The 16684-nt window shown below is 44.8% G+C and overlaps 1 protein-coding gene across 1 annotated transcript in view; it reads left to right on the top strand.

Annotated features, from left to right (window-relative positions):
- The window catches only part of LOC143300338 (uncharacterized), a 49084-nt gene that overhangs the window by 22149 nt on the left and 10251 nt on the right, over window positions 1–16684 (top strand). Inside the window, exons 5-9 of the mRNA XM_076613939.1 lie at window positions 2140–3948; window positions 8649–8753; window positions 9741–9797; window positions 15213–15299; window positions 16280–16491. Of these exons, the coding sequence (XP_076470054.1) occupies window positions 2140–3948; window positions 8649–8753; window positions 9741–9797; window positions 15213–15299; window positions 16280–16491 (2270 nt within the window). The remainder of the gene's footprint in view (window positions 1–2139; window positions 3949–8648; window positions 8754–9740; window positions 9798–15212; window positions 15300–16279; window positions 16492–16684) is intronic.

Here is a 16684-nt window from a genome sequence, read left to right as displayed (position 1 = left end):
TTGGTTGATTCTCTTTCGTTCTTTTTGTTCACTGTTTTCCTTCTTTCGATTCTTTTCTTGAACTAGCCAAGTGGACGACGCTGTGATTATAATCATAACAAGATCCCTAAGATACTGTGAAAAATCATAACTTCCTCAGTTCATCCTCATGTCAGAAATGTGGTTGAAGTAAACGTTTGGTGATCTTTTTTTTAAATGCCATGAATGGGAACAATGCACAGCATGTGACTGAGTTAATCTGATCGACTCTTGTTTCGACTATGTAACATTTACATATATCAGGACAGAAGTAATTACCTTTGTCAGAAGAAAATTAGTTATAAAGTAAACTGTTTGATATGCAAAACTAAGTAGATGAATTTTACATATTGCTATTATGCAGTGTTTGTTCTTTTGTTCTTTTTTTAATTTTTTTTTACTTCATTTACTTATCCTTCCAGAAATTGGGTAATCTACTTGTGAATATCCTCAGTACACAATGTCCTCGGATTTATCGTCTTTTACAAGTTGTTTTCAAATATTTACCATCGCACATGCACACCAATTTATCTACTTATCATGCACCTTTAGGAAGCTAGAATGAGATAAGCAAACTGAAGTGATTATCAGATAAGAATTTTTTTTTTGGGGGGGGTGGGGGGTGGGGGTGGGGGGGTATTTTACAGTACCAATTTTAGATGCTCACGCATAATGCCTGGAATGATTTTATTACAAATATATCATGGAGGCGTATTTGGTCGAGTTTTGTAGTTTTTCTTTCGGTGCATGATTTTTCATTCTGTTCCAGTGACATACGTCTGTGTGCAGGTATCAAACTCGCTGTGATGGATATACGCTTTCAGTTGCACACAAGTTGATAATCAATGCCTTACATGTTTTGATTTCTATTTCAGGAAAACTATCTTTTTATATGATCATTTTTCTTCCATTTCAAAATTTTGAGCCTTGCTTGAAACTATTCAAAGCAAGACTTCTTTTGAAAAACAATAAAAATTAATGTTTTGTTTTCTGTAAGTCCCCACAGATCACAAAATGTCTCTCGCCATGACTGGTACTTTAAAAGGGCCTTGTCCTTTCAACACAGTATCAACAACACGAAGAGTGCCTCTTAGCTCCCTTCCCCACCTTTCCAGTTCCCACGCTCCCCCACATCATCCGTTGAATATCCACCTTCTCTCCTTTAATGTATGTGTCATACTGCCTTTTTCGTGTAGTCAGCTCTGGATGTGTGGTGTTGTAGTGCTGTTTTTAGTACGCTTTTTTGTTTTTTGTTTGTCATTATTTTTGCCTTGTGTCCTACGTTCACTGTTGGCGCAATTCTAGTCTCGTCTGCTCCATTGTTTTCTTTCTCCATTCCTTCGACTGCTTGTTTATTCCTTTCTTCACGGTTTTCCAACAGTTTCATTTCCAAGTTAGCAGAGAAAGGAAAAGGTAGACAAATTTGAAAAAAAAAGACCTCCCCAGTCCTGAAGGTAGTCCATTCGTGTCTGAATCCGTTCCTCGCGAAGATCGCAGATACGGTCTGCCGTTATAGGCTAGGTTGTTTCATGCTTGTAGCTGATCAGGCTCCTCGATAACTCATCCTCGACGCTTGGCTGCCATATTGCATGATTGAAATTTCCCCGTTTAGCTAGAATGATCAAGCTGAGATTGTCCTACCCAACCAGTAAGCATGTATTATCACAAATCGAACTTTTTCCCCTCAGACATAATGCCAGACGCCAAGAAGATATTTGATCTTTCGTGGTACATGATCCAAAACAAAACGAAACAAGACAAAATAACTATTACAAAGAAACCACGAGCATCAAATACATAAATATTTGCCCATAGCAGAATCAGCCGAGGACGTTTCAAGATTGGGGTTGCTTCGCTACGAATGTCAAGACAATTTTGCCAAGCAGTCATACTCGGTACACGGGGTTTGTTTTGGAAGCTGTTGTGAACGGTAACCCTTTTCACACATTGTAAATGCAAATATACTGGCTGCAAACTGCACGCGGTTTTCTGAGGCACTGAGAGAGGAATGGGGGGTTACATCTTCTGTAAACACTCAGAACGAAAGCAAGTAACTGATAAAGCGGTAGGATCGTTGTCAGTGGTAAAAGTAATGGTCCTTGTCTGTGACTTGTCGTGCAGCCCCGAAGGTCGCTCCGGGACACGGCCACTCTCACATCCTCCACTCCCTCTTTTGGAACCCGTCGTTTCCCCCGCCGCTTTGGCAAAGCCGGCCTTAGAAAGCACCAGAGTTCTAACGTTTACGATACTCGCTTACCGGCTGAAGGGAGGACTCTTTCCACCTCAGACCTCGTGGCCAGTCCACCCCCTGCGCCAGTAAGCTGGCGGCGTTACGGGCGTGGCCAGTCCTCTTCTGCAGTCAAGTCATATCTTGAGGATGATGATGACAGTCCGGACTCGTCTGCCTATGCCGCCCGCGCCTCGTCCGTTGGACCACTCACTTCCTCTAGTGCGGCGCTCTCAACCCAGCCTCCACTTTCTTACTCCGGTAGTCGTCGCCATCTCCCTCCTTACCCAGTAAGCAGTGTGAGCGAGAGCCACGTGCTGGATGGCAGCAGTAAACCATGGGGCCAAAGTGTGTCTCCATCCCGTCTCGGCAGCCACTCCTCCCCCACGCGTCCTGATTATGAGCCACCCTATAAGGAGTATGAGCCCGACATACTGCCTTCCCCTCCGCCTCGGCGTCGACAGAGAGTACTGGGCACTTCACGCCGTCCGGCTGGCAACTACTATCAGCGGCTGCTGAGAAAACGCAGCAAGAAGCAGGGTCGATTCGGGCCCTACTATGACCTGGAGTCCATTGAAGGCAGCGATCTGTCAGGAGTCCTCAGTGACGTGGACTCTTACGATGGTACGTATGAAAATGAAAATGACTATGAATCCAGGAGTGTGAGTCCAGCATCCAGTCGATACCTGTCCACTAGTAGCGCTGTCTCCCCGTACTCTCCCTTCTTTGTTGACCAGGACACTGAATATGTTCCTTTCAAACCAGCTCGTCCTCTTCTGACCAAAGGACTTCTTGAGATCACATCACCATATGACGATGACAGTGAGCTCTCCAATTCCCAATCACTGCCATCCCCTACTGCTGATCTGTCCCTGTCGACGTATGTGCCCTCCTCACTTGTCTCCGCCGCAACCTCCGGTTCCACATTTTCTTCCCGACTTCCCTACCGTAGTGTGGTGCCCTTTACCCCCACCCCTCTCCCATCTGACAACTCCCTTGCCGTGGTCTCCTCCTCCCCCTCTCCCAGTCAAAAGTTGTTGGATTCTTTGGTGTCTTCCGCTGTGCAGCGCGCCAAAAGTACCATTGACAATCTGGCTATTCCAGAGTACCAAGGAGCCAGTCTGCTGCTTAGTGTGGAAGGGTCAGGAATGTCACCTGAAGGCAAGCCAGTGAACTTCACCTACACGCCGCCTCCAATCCCCCTGTATGGCCGTGGCTTAGGTCTGGATGAGAAGCTACTGGCGATCAAGCCGGCCTCTACACTCAAACCCGTGGACAGCTTCATCTCTGGCTACATGGAACGAATGGGAGCCTTGAGAGCTGCACTGAGTCAAAGCTTGGACAAGGACAGAGAGAGGCGCGCCAAATATGGCTTGAAGCCACTTGATACAGGCCCCACTCCATCTAGCACTTCCACCTACTCTTCCTCTTACACCCCCTCTTACAGGCGCTCGTACACCCCATCCTACACACAGAGCTACGACTACGTGCCCGTCAAACACCTAAGTTCAGAGAAACTGGAGCGCCTGCCTGTCACCACCTTCAGGAGACGCCATGACGATCGTAACACCCACCGGCTGGACGTGTTCTCCCTTGGCGAGTTCCGACCCCGTCTGTCCAGTTCTACAGAACGGGCCATCACTATCCCTGAATCCGCCACGGGAGGTCATCAACTCTCAGTACTTGATAAGATTAACATCAAGGTAAAAAGGACCGGATCATTCAGTTATTTGCACGTGCCGTTTTGTTCTGTAACTGTTATCCAGGCTCTGCAGAATGCGTGCAAAATACTGACAGCATTGAAATGATACCCGTGAGTCAATAACCATTAGATTTTGTGATCAGATATTGTTTCTGTGCCCGGTAGCATATTGCGAAAGCATGATTTCCACGAGTAATCAGATAATCCATGTGTTGGTAAGAATAGGTACGAGTGAAACATGTGCAGCCTAGCAAGGAGGAAAACAAACCCTCCAACCCTTTGCTACACAAGTTTACCCCTCGTGTTCTCCTGTCTTCAGTCATCCCCCACCACCCTATCATTTGTTTCAAGCAGGGAAATGGTCTGTTTAAATATAAAATATAATTTAAGTTTCAGTATTGCTTAAAAATGTTTGATTTGGCGAATCAAAGTCGTTACACATTTGTAAATGTGAAAAACGAACTGGCACTGCCTAAAAATTGGCAGCGCTATTGTACGTGTCTCTTTTCTGGTTTTTGAATAATATATGAAAAAAGGACCATTTCTCTTCTTGCAAGCCCTCTCGATGAATCGATTTTCCAGCTCTGCAGATGCATGTGCCATGTCCACAGACGATGTAGTGTTCTGTCAGACTCAATCACTGCGATATGAGACAATATGAGTATTCAAAGCACATTTATGTTGCTTTGTCATAATTTCTTCCATGGCAATCTGTAACTTCAGTTAAGGTAATTACTTAAAAAAGGAGTTCTGAAGGGATTTGTATAAGCATATATTATGTTTGATATTTTTTTCAAAATTACATGGACTTTAAAATCAATACAAAATATTTTTCTTCGAACGTCTTCTCTGCATCACAATCATACTGTTTCTAACAGCCTAGAGGCAAAAGCAGCGCGAAAGGTATGTCTAAGCTTCACAAAATATAGTAGCGTATGACCTTGATCTGTGGTGGACATGTCATATTGCTGTTACTGACCAGTGTTGATCTGATTCATGCGCCGTGTCACGACCTTTCAGTCCCCCACCTTCCCCAATTGGACGATCAGTCCCATGCAACTGACATAAGTATATCCATATTTTAAAATCATTGTTGATGGAAAGGGCAAGTACGTTCCATAAGATTTATTTTGCATTCTGTACGCATTATAAAGGCGATCTGCCAAAAGAAACTTAAATTTTCCCTTTCACCCAAACTTTGACATTTTTGTGACACGGTGGATGAATGTGTATGACTGAGATAAACTGAGTAGCACACAGTCCATACCCCCTGTACTAGTTATCAAATATGTGTATGCATAAATTTTATTCAGTTATTGACAACAGCTCAAGTATCAGTTCCAATAAGGAAGTTGGAGGAGTCCTCTGGTTTCCGATGGAGTAAGAGAGAGAGAGAGAGAGAAAAGCAGATCATGCGTGCTACTCAGTATTCCTATCGTTTTCCTCCATGCCCATTTCACATCCAAGTTACGTGACCAACTGCCAGCCTTGTGTTGCAGTGACATGTTTTCCTTGTTGCAATCATTAGAATGACACTCAGCCCTAAACTTCTGGCAGCTAACCCGCAAGTCTTGTCGCCAAAGCCTGTATCCACTAACTGTTGTTACCATGACTAACTTCCTCAATCCGACCCAGACAGGAGGGCTGCCCATGATCATACTGCCGACGCGTGTAGCAGCATGCACTGAACATGAAGGAAGAATGAAATATTCGCCCGCACACGTGAAACATACCTTTTTGCGATATATGTCCGCGTGTCGCGTCAAGCTGTGGAATCCGTTATTTGACCGTGAACCAACATTCATGTGCGAGCGAGGTGAGCGCGTTCAAATTAGGTTCATGGACCTGTCCCCAATTAACACAATATGCTGTGCGTCTTTTTTATGAAAGTTTTTAGAGTGGTTTTCAGTTCCCACATTTTTATGATTTTTGTGGTTTTTCCTTTCCTTTCTCTGCTGATTCCCCCCTGTTTGGTTGCTCTTTACTGTACACAATGTATTGTTTCTTTTCCTTTTTTTTTTCTTTCTTTTTTATATTAAGTTGAAGGCATTCTTACTTCTACACGCCCATCTCAAAACCGCAGTCTTTATCCTATTTTCTTCATGGCTCTTTTTACCAGACAGATTATTCCCCCCCTTTTCAGTTGTAACCAGAATAGAGAAAATGTCGCCTCCCTTTTTACCCTATAAAGTTCTTCATGCCCACGTTATATCTAACAATGTGTTGCCTAACTTCCCACAGGTTTCATCAGAGAGCTACGCCACGCCTCAAACGTCTGTGGCTTCCCGTCGGGTGGCGCGCGGCCAATCAGTTACCCCACGAGCCGCCTCTGTCCCACCCCGCCCCCCCAAACCGGAGGTAGCCAGCTCCACCACAGCCACTGTGTCCCAGGCCCCTCCCTCTAGGCGCCCCATAGTTGTCCTTCCTCCACCAAGTTCTAGCGGGAATGACAGGTCTAAGTCAGTTCCACCAGTGGTGATTTTCAGAGAAGAGAACGACCGTCAGAAGGCGCCAGTAATTCCCCTTTTTACTCGTGAAGAGCGGCGCAAAATAGCCAAAGGCAGAAGTGTACCACCTCCTGTGGTACCATATGTGCGCAGTCGGGCTTACAAAAAACGTGTAGTTCCCGCCCCACCGGTACAAGAACCCCTGCCCACAGCCGGCCTTGGAGCTCATAGGGTTCCACGCCCTTTCCTGACGCGCAGTGCCCTTCGCACTGGCTTTTCCAATCTCCAAAGCGTCAGAGAGGAGCCCGAAGATGCAGAAGGCCAGGCTGACCAAGTGATGAGAAGGAGCGTGACAAAGGCCCGAGTTCTCGCTTCCCCCATTGCTCGTATCAAGAGCGGTGCCAAACTTCCCTACCCCCTGCCCAAGCCCAGACCCGCCCCGTTAAGGGAGTCCCTGAAAGATTTCCCCAAGGTGTATGTCCCATCTTATGGCCAGAGGCCAAGCAACCGGTCCAAGGTGATTTCTTTACTTGCACTATTTGAGCTGTTTCCAGTGACTGTGTTGCCGCTGCACGACAGTTAACTAGCTCTATTTTCAGCCGACTCAAAATGTTTGCTATGTTCGACACAAGTCTTGGCTCCTTTCATCTTGTGTCAGTGCTAATGTGCACTCTCCGTCGTAAAAAGTCTCCTTATCAAAGGCTGCTTTAGTCGTGCCAAAGCCGTCAGGGTCAGGCTCTCCTTGACTAAAAGGGCGCCATGACACTGTCGCCACTAACTTCTTACATGTTGTCGTTGCTTCCGTTCAAACTGACTCGTTGCACAGCTTCGCTCTAAGCTATTTTCATGCGAGCTTATCGTGGCTAAGAAACTGCACAATTGTTCTTGCACTGTTTCAGCGTCCTTCATGTTCATGGCAAATGATCGTGGTTTGGGAATGATGATGACTGACACTTTTCAAGAATGAAAATGGTTTGTATAGCTTCATTAACCTGGTTTGTTCTTCGACTAATGAACCATTCTTTTTGGGGGTGGGGGTGGGGTTTGGGGTGGAACAGGGTCTTCATTGATTTTTGTTTCATCGTCACCATTCAAGAATTTCATAACTGGCATGCGGCATGACATGATTTAAGATTGCAACCTGAATCAAAGTAACTTTTCAAAAATACCGTACGAAATTTGACATTTAATTTCATTACATCCGCAAAAGAGGCAGAGAATTTCACGATATAGTTGCATCATTCTGATTACTTTTTTCCGTGAATGGCTGACCTCAAAATTTTCAGCCGTCATAACGGCCATATGCCAGTATGTTTCCCAATCAAATTTTCTGGTCTGAATTGCTCAACTCTCCTACGACGACGGTTCATTCAACTGTCAACCCTTCCTTCTTCAACCCCTAGCAGTCAAGCATTCTTGACCTTTTTCATACGCTCTGCCTCACTGTTTTCATACATAGCCTTGCACATTTCGAACTGGTGGTTGCAATCTTGATGAATCAATGCGCGTGTGCTCCTGAACGCGACTTCCTCGGGACATGAGCGCAAGCGCGCATGTGCGGCTTATGTACTAAGCTGCAATATGTTTGATTATTACTATGCATGACAAGCAAGCTGAAATTTGTTGATGACTCTATCATCTTATGTGCATCTTGTTTTGGGTTTTTTACATTGTTGTATTTTTGTAAAAGAAATCATTGTTTTCTTTGATATTATTATCTTAATGTTGATCAGTATCAAATAAAATATTTGTACATGTAGTTCTTTATAAAATCGTCAGCCACATTAACGTTCAGTCATGTATCAAAGTAAATTGAAGATACTTCATTGTTGGCACCGTGGGCACATTTAATTGTTCCATCATTAGAGATGTGCTGAGCATTTTTTTCTTTTTCAAATGTAACAATCAAATTAATTTTAGTGTCTTGAAAAAACAACATATGTTTAGCGTATATTCAAGGCATTTATACAAGTGTGTGTGTGTGTGTGTGTGTGTGTGTGTGTGTGTGTGTGTGTGTGGTGTGTGTGCGTGCGCGCGCGCGCGCTGTGTGCTTTAGGTGTGTGCGAGCATATGAAACGAATCAAAACGAATGTTTCGACCAATCTAATAACAACAGGGAATATTTGTAAGGAACTCAAAGCTGCTAAAACTGGAAACGATTTTGCTACAAATTGATGGTAACGTGGATGGGTGCTCAGAGCGGAGATGCCTGTTGTGTCTGTGGTTGACGTTGTTCATGTCTGTGCGGTGCTAGGCTGCTATCATTGCCAGCAAACTGGAACCTGACCCGATCAAGCGCAGGCGTCCTCGATCCGAGTTTGCCGCAAGCAAGTACCGAGAACTGCGCAAGGAAGCCCTGGTAAATGAAAGGCTGACCTGTCTGTGCATAGAATCGGGGATGATTCTGGTTTTTTGTTTTGTTTTGTTTTGTTTTGTTTTTGTGTTGTTGTTGTTGTTGTTTGTTTTTGTTTTGTTTGTTTTGTTTTTGAAGGAAACTCATAAAAATGATTTTTAAGTGTTTACCCGATTCTGTACATTACTGGCCAGTGGATGTTTTACACATGTGCTTGTTATGACACGTATCTACATAGTTTCTGGTTTATTTAATTATCACTTCGTGATTTTATGGCTTATAAAAGTGAATTATCATGCAAGGGTTATACAAGATGACTCACTAAACAGGCGATATTACACACAAAAAGTGGATTGCATGAGTGTATTTCATCACATCAGTTCTTGAAGGAAGACTAGAATGCACAATGTAACTATTAGTATTGCTCATTTGGGCATTTCTGCTCTAAGGACAAAGAATAAGACCGATTTTCCCCATTTCATTGAGAAACCCAGTGTTCATCACGGTCTTTGTATGCAAATATGGAAAAAAAAACCAACTGGTCACACTTGTCAATTCAAGACTACAAAACTTTCTTATGACCTGTCCAAATCGGAAATATACGTTTGCAATATGTATACGAAGCATAATTTCAAATTCAATAACCATTTGAAAACTGTTCCGAAAAGAAAGCAATATCTAATATATCAGAATCTCCGTCGTTGCAAAAAGAACAAAACAAACAAACAAACAAAAAACAACTCTGCATGGAACTTTGTCAGTGAGCAGTTTACACTGTCTGAATTTTTCTGTTAGTCTACCACGCATGAAAACCACTTCAATTGACAAGTGAGACATTAACAGCCCCATTCTGAATTTTTCTCAGTTAGTCTACCACGCATGAAAACCACTTCAATTGACAAGTGAGACATTAACAGCCCCATTTCCCCACCCATACTTCCAGTCGTCGCCCTTGCCCTCCTGGCATCTCCGCCTCTTCTTGCTCTGTTGCAGGAGAGTACCTCCGGTGGAGGTCAACAGTCTCAGAGCAGTGGATCGTATGGCTACTCGGTGAGTTTCTGCCAGCCTTATTTCTAACGACGGCGTGTTAATTCAAATTTGATCATCCATCGTCATTGTCATCGCTGCATTCATTTACCTTTGAATATCACCCACCGAATCACCACTGGCTAATCATTGGCATTGCTCATTGTGCTATTCAGTCCTCCCTCAGCTCACTGACCTGTCATCAGCTTAAATTGCATTCCATTATTCATTTCCATATTTTTGTCAACATGTCAAAGGACATATTAAGTTTCCCCCCTTTTTTTTCTTCTTTTTTTTCAAGATATCTTAAGAGATTATTTTTTAGTAAAATAAGAGCACAGTATAATGTCTGCGTTTGGATACTTCCTGTCTGTATTTATTTAGTCAAAACTGACTAGACTCTCAAAACGCATCACTCCTGTCTATTATTTCATCTATTTTGTCATACATTCATCTTTATGAAAGGTCCATTTTAAGTTTTTCTTTCTTTCAAAACAACGTGACAATGCCTGACCAATGCAAAATATCAGCCACAGACTTACAATAGACTGTCAATGTCAAGGTTCACTTTTTGCATAAAAATGACCACATTGCATCTAGACTTTTAATGCATTTCTGGTCAGAGAAAGGAAAGTTCAACTGGAATATTCCAGATTTCTCGCAGGGTATTGCAGTCGAACTGCTGCAGACACAACTCACTTTCGTCCATCGATATTCTGTTTTATTAATAACAACTACAAAAGCAACAACAATAATAATGATGATGATGACGATGATTTACCGCTACTGGCTCAGGATATTTTGCAATGTGTAACACTGAAATGACTTCGGCACACATGTATGATAATCAACAATGAACAATTCAAGAAATGAACTGTCTACAAGCTGTATAACTTGCTATATGAATATAATGTGAATTCAATAAATGAACTGCCTACAAGCTGTATAACTTGCTATATGAACACAACGTGTCTCAAGACAGGAAAAGTGAGTGAGGGAGCGGGCTGAGAGAGAAGTCGCTCCCATGCCCAGCCTCAAGTTTCTGCACAATGTACCGTTCAGGTCATTCAGTAATACAGCTCAGTCCACAACCATTATTCATGCTTGAATACTTTTCATATGCTTTCTCACTCTTTTTTTGATTTCTCGTCCATATAAGACACAACTGCCAGCAGCTTTAAACGAATTCGTGGACTCCAATCCTTATTCAGGTTCTTGATCTTTTCTCTGATAACGGATAGGATATAAGAATTCATTAACCGTTCCGACAAACAATATCTTTGAAACCCAGGGTAAGACTTGGAATATTTGGTGTTGCCATTGCAGTATTTCTAAAATGGGGATTCCAGTGCAGTATTTCTAAAACGAAACCTGTAATAAGCGAAATGTTAGGGTATAAACAGAAAACTTTCCAGCTTTCAATACTGTGGGCGCATTCGAACGTTTCTTCTTTCCGTCACCGCTCATCACCATCGAGACCATGAGCTGAAAAGTAAGTTTGCGATGGTATTCTTTACTGCTTGCACGTGTGAAACACAAATACAGAAGTAACTTCACCAAAACGTATGCTTGCTGCATGGATGTCCAGTTTGGCTTCCTAACCCGTTTGCTGCATTACTTAAAAGTGGCGTGGTGAACTACACATTTGCGTTATGGTTTGGAAAGTACATGTTATATGTCACTGCATGAATGACACTCTAGCTTTTGTATGTCTAATCTTCTGACATATTAACAGCTTCAAGCGGCCTTTCTAAGGAGCAAGACTACGAAGGAGCATCACTCTTGGAACGCATTTGATCTTCTGAACGAAACGCAACATAGCACACCCACGTCGCGTTATTTTCAGCTAGGTGATGTACGGCCTGGGCAGAGGTTGCCAATCGAGCGGTCTTCGCTGGTGTTCATTTCTGCCTGAGCATCGGTTAGTATTCCAACTGCGAAATGTCGTTCATCTTTGTGGATACCAGAAAGCCCAGTGTCGTTTACTGCCCCACGCTCTTCACCCCCACCCCCCATCGCCCCCTTACCCATCCCCTCCCCCCAAACCCCTCTACATCCAGTCCTGTCCTGTAACCCCAATTCCAGGCACCAACACTTCACCCACACACACAACAATACTTACAATAATACAAACCACAGAGAGAGGGGGGTGGGGGATGGGGGGGGGAGGTGGGGGGAGGGAGAGGGAGAGAGAGAGTGAGAGAGGCGCTGCACTGGGAGAAAACAAGTTGCGAACACACTGACTAATTAATGCAACGTGGATGGAAGCAGGTGGGTGGGAGTGAGAGGAAGCAGGGAATAGGGGTGGAGGTAAGTGTGAAAAAGAAAACGAGAAGGGAGAAAGGCACTGAAAGATGAAGGGTACTGAAATATACAGCAGGGAGAAGGGTACTGAAATATACAGCAGGGAGAAGGAGAAAGTTGGTGATAACCATTGGGGGGAGAAGGTTACTGGAAATACAGGAAGGATAAGGGTGCTGAAAGATGAGGGATGGAGAATGTTGCTAAAAGATGAGGGAGGGAGAAGGGTGCTGAAAGATGAGGGAGGGAGAAGGGAGAAGGGTGCTGGAAGACATAAGGGAGAAGGGTGCTGGAAGACATAAGAGGGAGAAGGGTGCTGAAAGACAGGAGAGGGAGAACGGTGCTGGAAGACAGGAGAAGGAGAAGGGTGCTGGAAGACAGGAGAGGGAGAAGGGTGCTGGAAGACAGGAGAAGGAGAAGGGTGCTGGAAGACAGGAGAGGGAGAAGGGTGCTGGAAGACATAAGAGGGAGAAGGGTGCTGGAAGACAGGAGAAGGAGAAGGGTGCTGGAAGACAGGAGAAGGAGAAGGGTGCTGGAAGACAGGAGAGGGAGAAGGGTGCTGGAAGACAGGAGAGGGAGAAGGGTGCTGGAAGACATAAGGGAGAAGGGTGCTGGAAGACAGGAGAGGGAGAAGGGTGCTGGAAGACAGGAGAGGGAGAAGGGTGCTGGAAGACACGAGAAGGAGAAGGGTGCTGGAAGACATAAGGGAGAAGGGTGCTGGAAGACACGAGAAGGAGAAGGGTGCTGGAAGACAGGAGAGGGAGAAGGGTGCTGGAAGACATAAGAGGGAGAAGGGTGCTGGAAGACATAAGAGGGAGAAGGGTGCTGAAAGACACGAGAAGGAGAAGGGTGCTGGAAGACATAAGGGAGAAGGGTGCTGGAAGACATAAGAGGGAGAAGGGTGCTGGAAGACATAAGAGGGAGAAGGGTGCTGGAAGACAGGAGAGGGAGAAGGGTGCTGGAAGACACGAGAAGGAGAAGGGTGCTGGAAGACATAAGGGAGAAGGGTGTTGGAAGACATAAGAGGGAGAAGGGTGCTGGATGACATAAGGGAGAAGGGTGCTGGAAGACATAAGAGGGAGAAGGGTGCTGGAAGACACGAGAAGGAGAAGGGTGCTGGAAGACAGGAGAGGGAGAAGGGTGCTGGAAGACAGGAGAGGGAGAAGGGTGCTGGAAGACACGAGAGGGAAGGGTGCTGGAAGATACAGGGGACGGGTAGTACAGGGGGAGAAGGGTACTGAAAGATAAAGGAGGGAAAAGGTACTGAAATATACAGTAGGGACCAGGGTACTGAAATATACAGAAGGGACCAGGGTACTGAAATATACAGAAGGGACCAGGGTACTGAAATATACAGTGGGGACCAGGGTACTGAAATATACAGAAGGGACCAGGGTACTGAAATATTTAGGAGGGATAGGTGTACTGAAATGTGAGGCAGAAGAGTACTGAAAGATACAGGAGACAAGGGTGCTGAAAGATACAGGAGACAAGGGTGCTGAAAGATACAGGAGACAAGGGTGCTGAAATATTCTGCAGGGAGAAGGGTATTGTGATATACAGGGGGTAGAAGGGTACTGAAAGATACAGGAGACAAGGGTACTGAAAGATACAGGAGACAAGGGTGCTGAAATATTCTGCAGGGAGAAGGGTACTGTGATATACAGGGGTAGAAGGGTACTGAAAGATACAGGAGACAAGGGTACTGAAAGATACAGGAGACAACTGTGCTGAAAGATACAGGAGACAAGGGTGCTGAAATATTCTGCAGGGAGAAGGGTACTGTGATATACAGGGGGTAGAAGGGTGCTGAAAGATACAGGAGACAAGGGTGCTGAAAGATACAGGAGACAAGGGTGCTGAAAGATACAGGAGACAAGGGTGCTGAAAGATTCTGCAGGGAGAAGGGTACTGTGATATACAGGGGGTAGAAGGGTGCTGAAAGATACAGGAGACAAGGGTGCTGAAATATTCTGCAGGGAGAAGGGTACTGTGATATACAGGGGGTAGAAGGGTACTGAAAGATACAGGAGACAAGGGTGCTGAAAGATACAGGAGACAAGGGTGCTGAAAGATACAGGAGACAAGGGTGCTGAAATATTCTGCAGGGAGAAGGGTACTGTGATATACAGGGGGTAGAAGGGTACTGAAAGATACAGGAGACAAGGGTGCTGAAAGATACAGGAGACAAGGGTGCTGAAAGATACAGGAGACAAGGGTACTGAAAGATACAGGAGACAAGGGTGCTGAAAGATACAGGAGACAAGGGTGCTGAAAGATAAGGGACAGCAAAGGACGCTGAAAGATACAGGAGGGAGAAGGGTAGTTGAAGATACAAGAGCGAGAAGGGTAGTGAAAGACACAGGAGGGAGAAGGGTAGTTGAAGATACAAGAGCGAGAAGGGTAGTGAAAGACACAGGAGGGAGAAGGGTAGTGAAAGACACAGGAGGGAGAAGGGTAGTGAAAGACACAGGAGGGAGAAGGGTAGTTGAAGATACAAGAGCGAGAAGGGTAGTGAAAGACAGAGGAGGGAGAAGGGTAGTTGAAGATACAAGAGCGAGAAGGGTAGTGAAAGACAGAGGAGGGAGAAGGGTAGTTGAAGATACAAGAGCGAGAAGGGTAGTGAAAGACACAGGAGGGAGAAGGGCGCTAAAAGGTACAGAAGGAAGAAGGGTACTGAAAGATACACAGGGGACAAGGGTACTGAAATTTATAGGAGGGAGAAGGGTACTGAAATGTGAGGCAGGTAGGTACTGAAATATTTAGTTTGGAGAAGGGCACAGAAAGATGAGGGAAAAGAGAACTGAAATATATACGAGGGCAAGGGTACTGAATTGTATCCGAAGGAGAAAAGCTTTGGAAGATGAGAAAGAGTGGCACTGAAATATCTACGAGGGATACGGGTACTGATAGATGACGGAGTGAGAAGGGTACTGGAAGATGTGTGAGAAGGGTAATGAAAGATACAGAAGGGAGAAGGACGCTTAAAGATGAGGGAGGAATAAGGGTTCTGAAAGATATAGAAGGGAGAAGGGTGCTGAAAGATGAGGTAGAAGGGTACTTGAAGATATAGGGAGGGGAAGGGTACTTAAAGACACACGCACAGATAGCGCCCGCATTTCCCGCAATGTCTTTCAGCTCAAGTCATCGCAATACAAGTACAGCAGGAAGACGGAAGTGCAAGAGGATGAGAACGACAAACCCAAAAGCATCATGTCCTGGAAGGTAACTGCACTATGCCTGAAATCATTTTCTTTTGGAAACTAAGAATCTGTTCAAAGATACATCGTCCATGCAGCTACTTCGTGTGACGTGTACGAGCTTATGAGAAACTGAAAGGCAAATCAGCGATTTGTGTGTGTGTGTGTGTGTGTGTGTGTGTGTGTGTGTGTGTGTGTGTGTGTGTGTGTGTGTGTGTGTGTGTGTGTGTGTGTGTGTGTTGTACGCGCGTAAGCCTTTGGTGGGAGCGCATATCTTATTTTTTCTCATTTGAACGATTTTTGTTCCAACTGAAGAGGCGTTCGCATTTTTACAGAAGGACTTAATAGAAGGGAATGGAGAGATGGCAACTCGCTACAGGAAATGAAATTCAATTTGTTTCACTGAGGAGGAAGGAGAGGGCTGGGGGGTCTACTAACATAATGCATATTTTGGTGATATGCATATTACGCACTGTCAACATTGAAATTATGAAGACTGGCCCAAAAGAACAATATGAACATATTTATTTCGTAACTTTATGATCATGATATGAAACTGAAGTCAATAGATTAGAGAGGGCCTTATAAAAAATGCCTGCTAGTTGGCCTGTGGGCTAACTTTATGCTTGCTTATGAATCCAGATCGCTGATGAATGGTTTGAACTGAAGTAATTTTACAAGCAGTTGCAAATATGGCGACGCGTTCTTCCCGGGAAGAGTTTCAAAACACAAATACTTTTGACAGCAACGGTAATCTGTATTTTCCAAAGCTTGATTGTGCAGTATATTTCCTTGTCTGGCTTAGCTGGGGGGTTTTAAGCAGTGACGAATAAATTGTACGGGCAGTCAAATTTTCATTGGCTAAATCGTTCGCAGGTTTCCTCAACCGTGGAAACATTCAAAATTAGTTATATGCATGCACGTGACATTGATGTCATTAGTGCTGTCCTGGAACTGTGTGGTAAGTGATTTCTCTACGGCCTCCCTCTTCTCTGTGGGCAACAGTACCGGTTGGACTCCATGCTGACTCCCAGCGATCTCCTGTACAAGCCCTCATCCCTCATCCGCATCAGGGAGCAGGTGAAAGACGCTCAGGAAAAAATGAACCGGCACAGAGAGATGCTGGACAAGTATCTGCCGGAAGGGGGTCCCGAGACGGGCGACGTTGCCAGCAATATCCGGCGCAGGATGGCAGCGATGGAGAGGCGCGACCCGGTGTAGGTTTTACACAGCATGCTTTAGTGTGTTTCCAGGTCTAGGGGGGACCGCCACCTGGGTATTTCTGCACAGACCTGGCTCCAAGGACGAGATATTGTTTTTATTGCTTTTATTGTGTGGCCCCTTCGTGTGCTTTTGCATAGGCATGATATGTACTTGATTCTTGCATGTTAGAAATGTTGCCCGTGTTAC

The sequence above is a fragment of the Babylonia areolata genome, chromosome 26 (assembly GCF_041734735.1).
Source record: "Babylonia areolata isolate BAREFJ2019XMU chromosome 26, ASM4173473v1, whole genome shotgun sequence".
Lineage (NCBI taxonomy): Eukaryota > Metazoa > Mollusca > Gastropoda > Neogastropoda > Buccinidae > Babylonia > Babylonia areolata.
The sequence above is the reverse complement of the archived record's forward strand: the minus strand, read 5'-3'. Positions and strand labels throughout refer to the sequence as shown.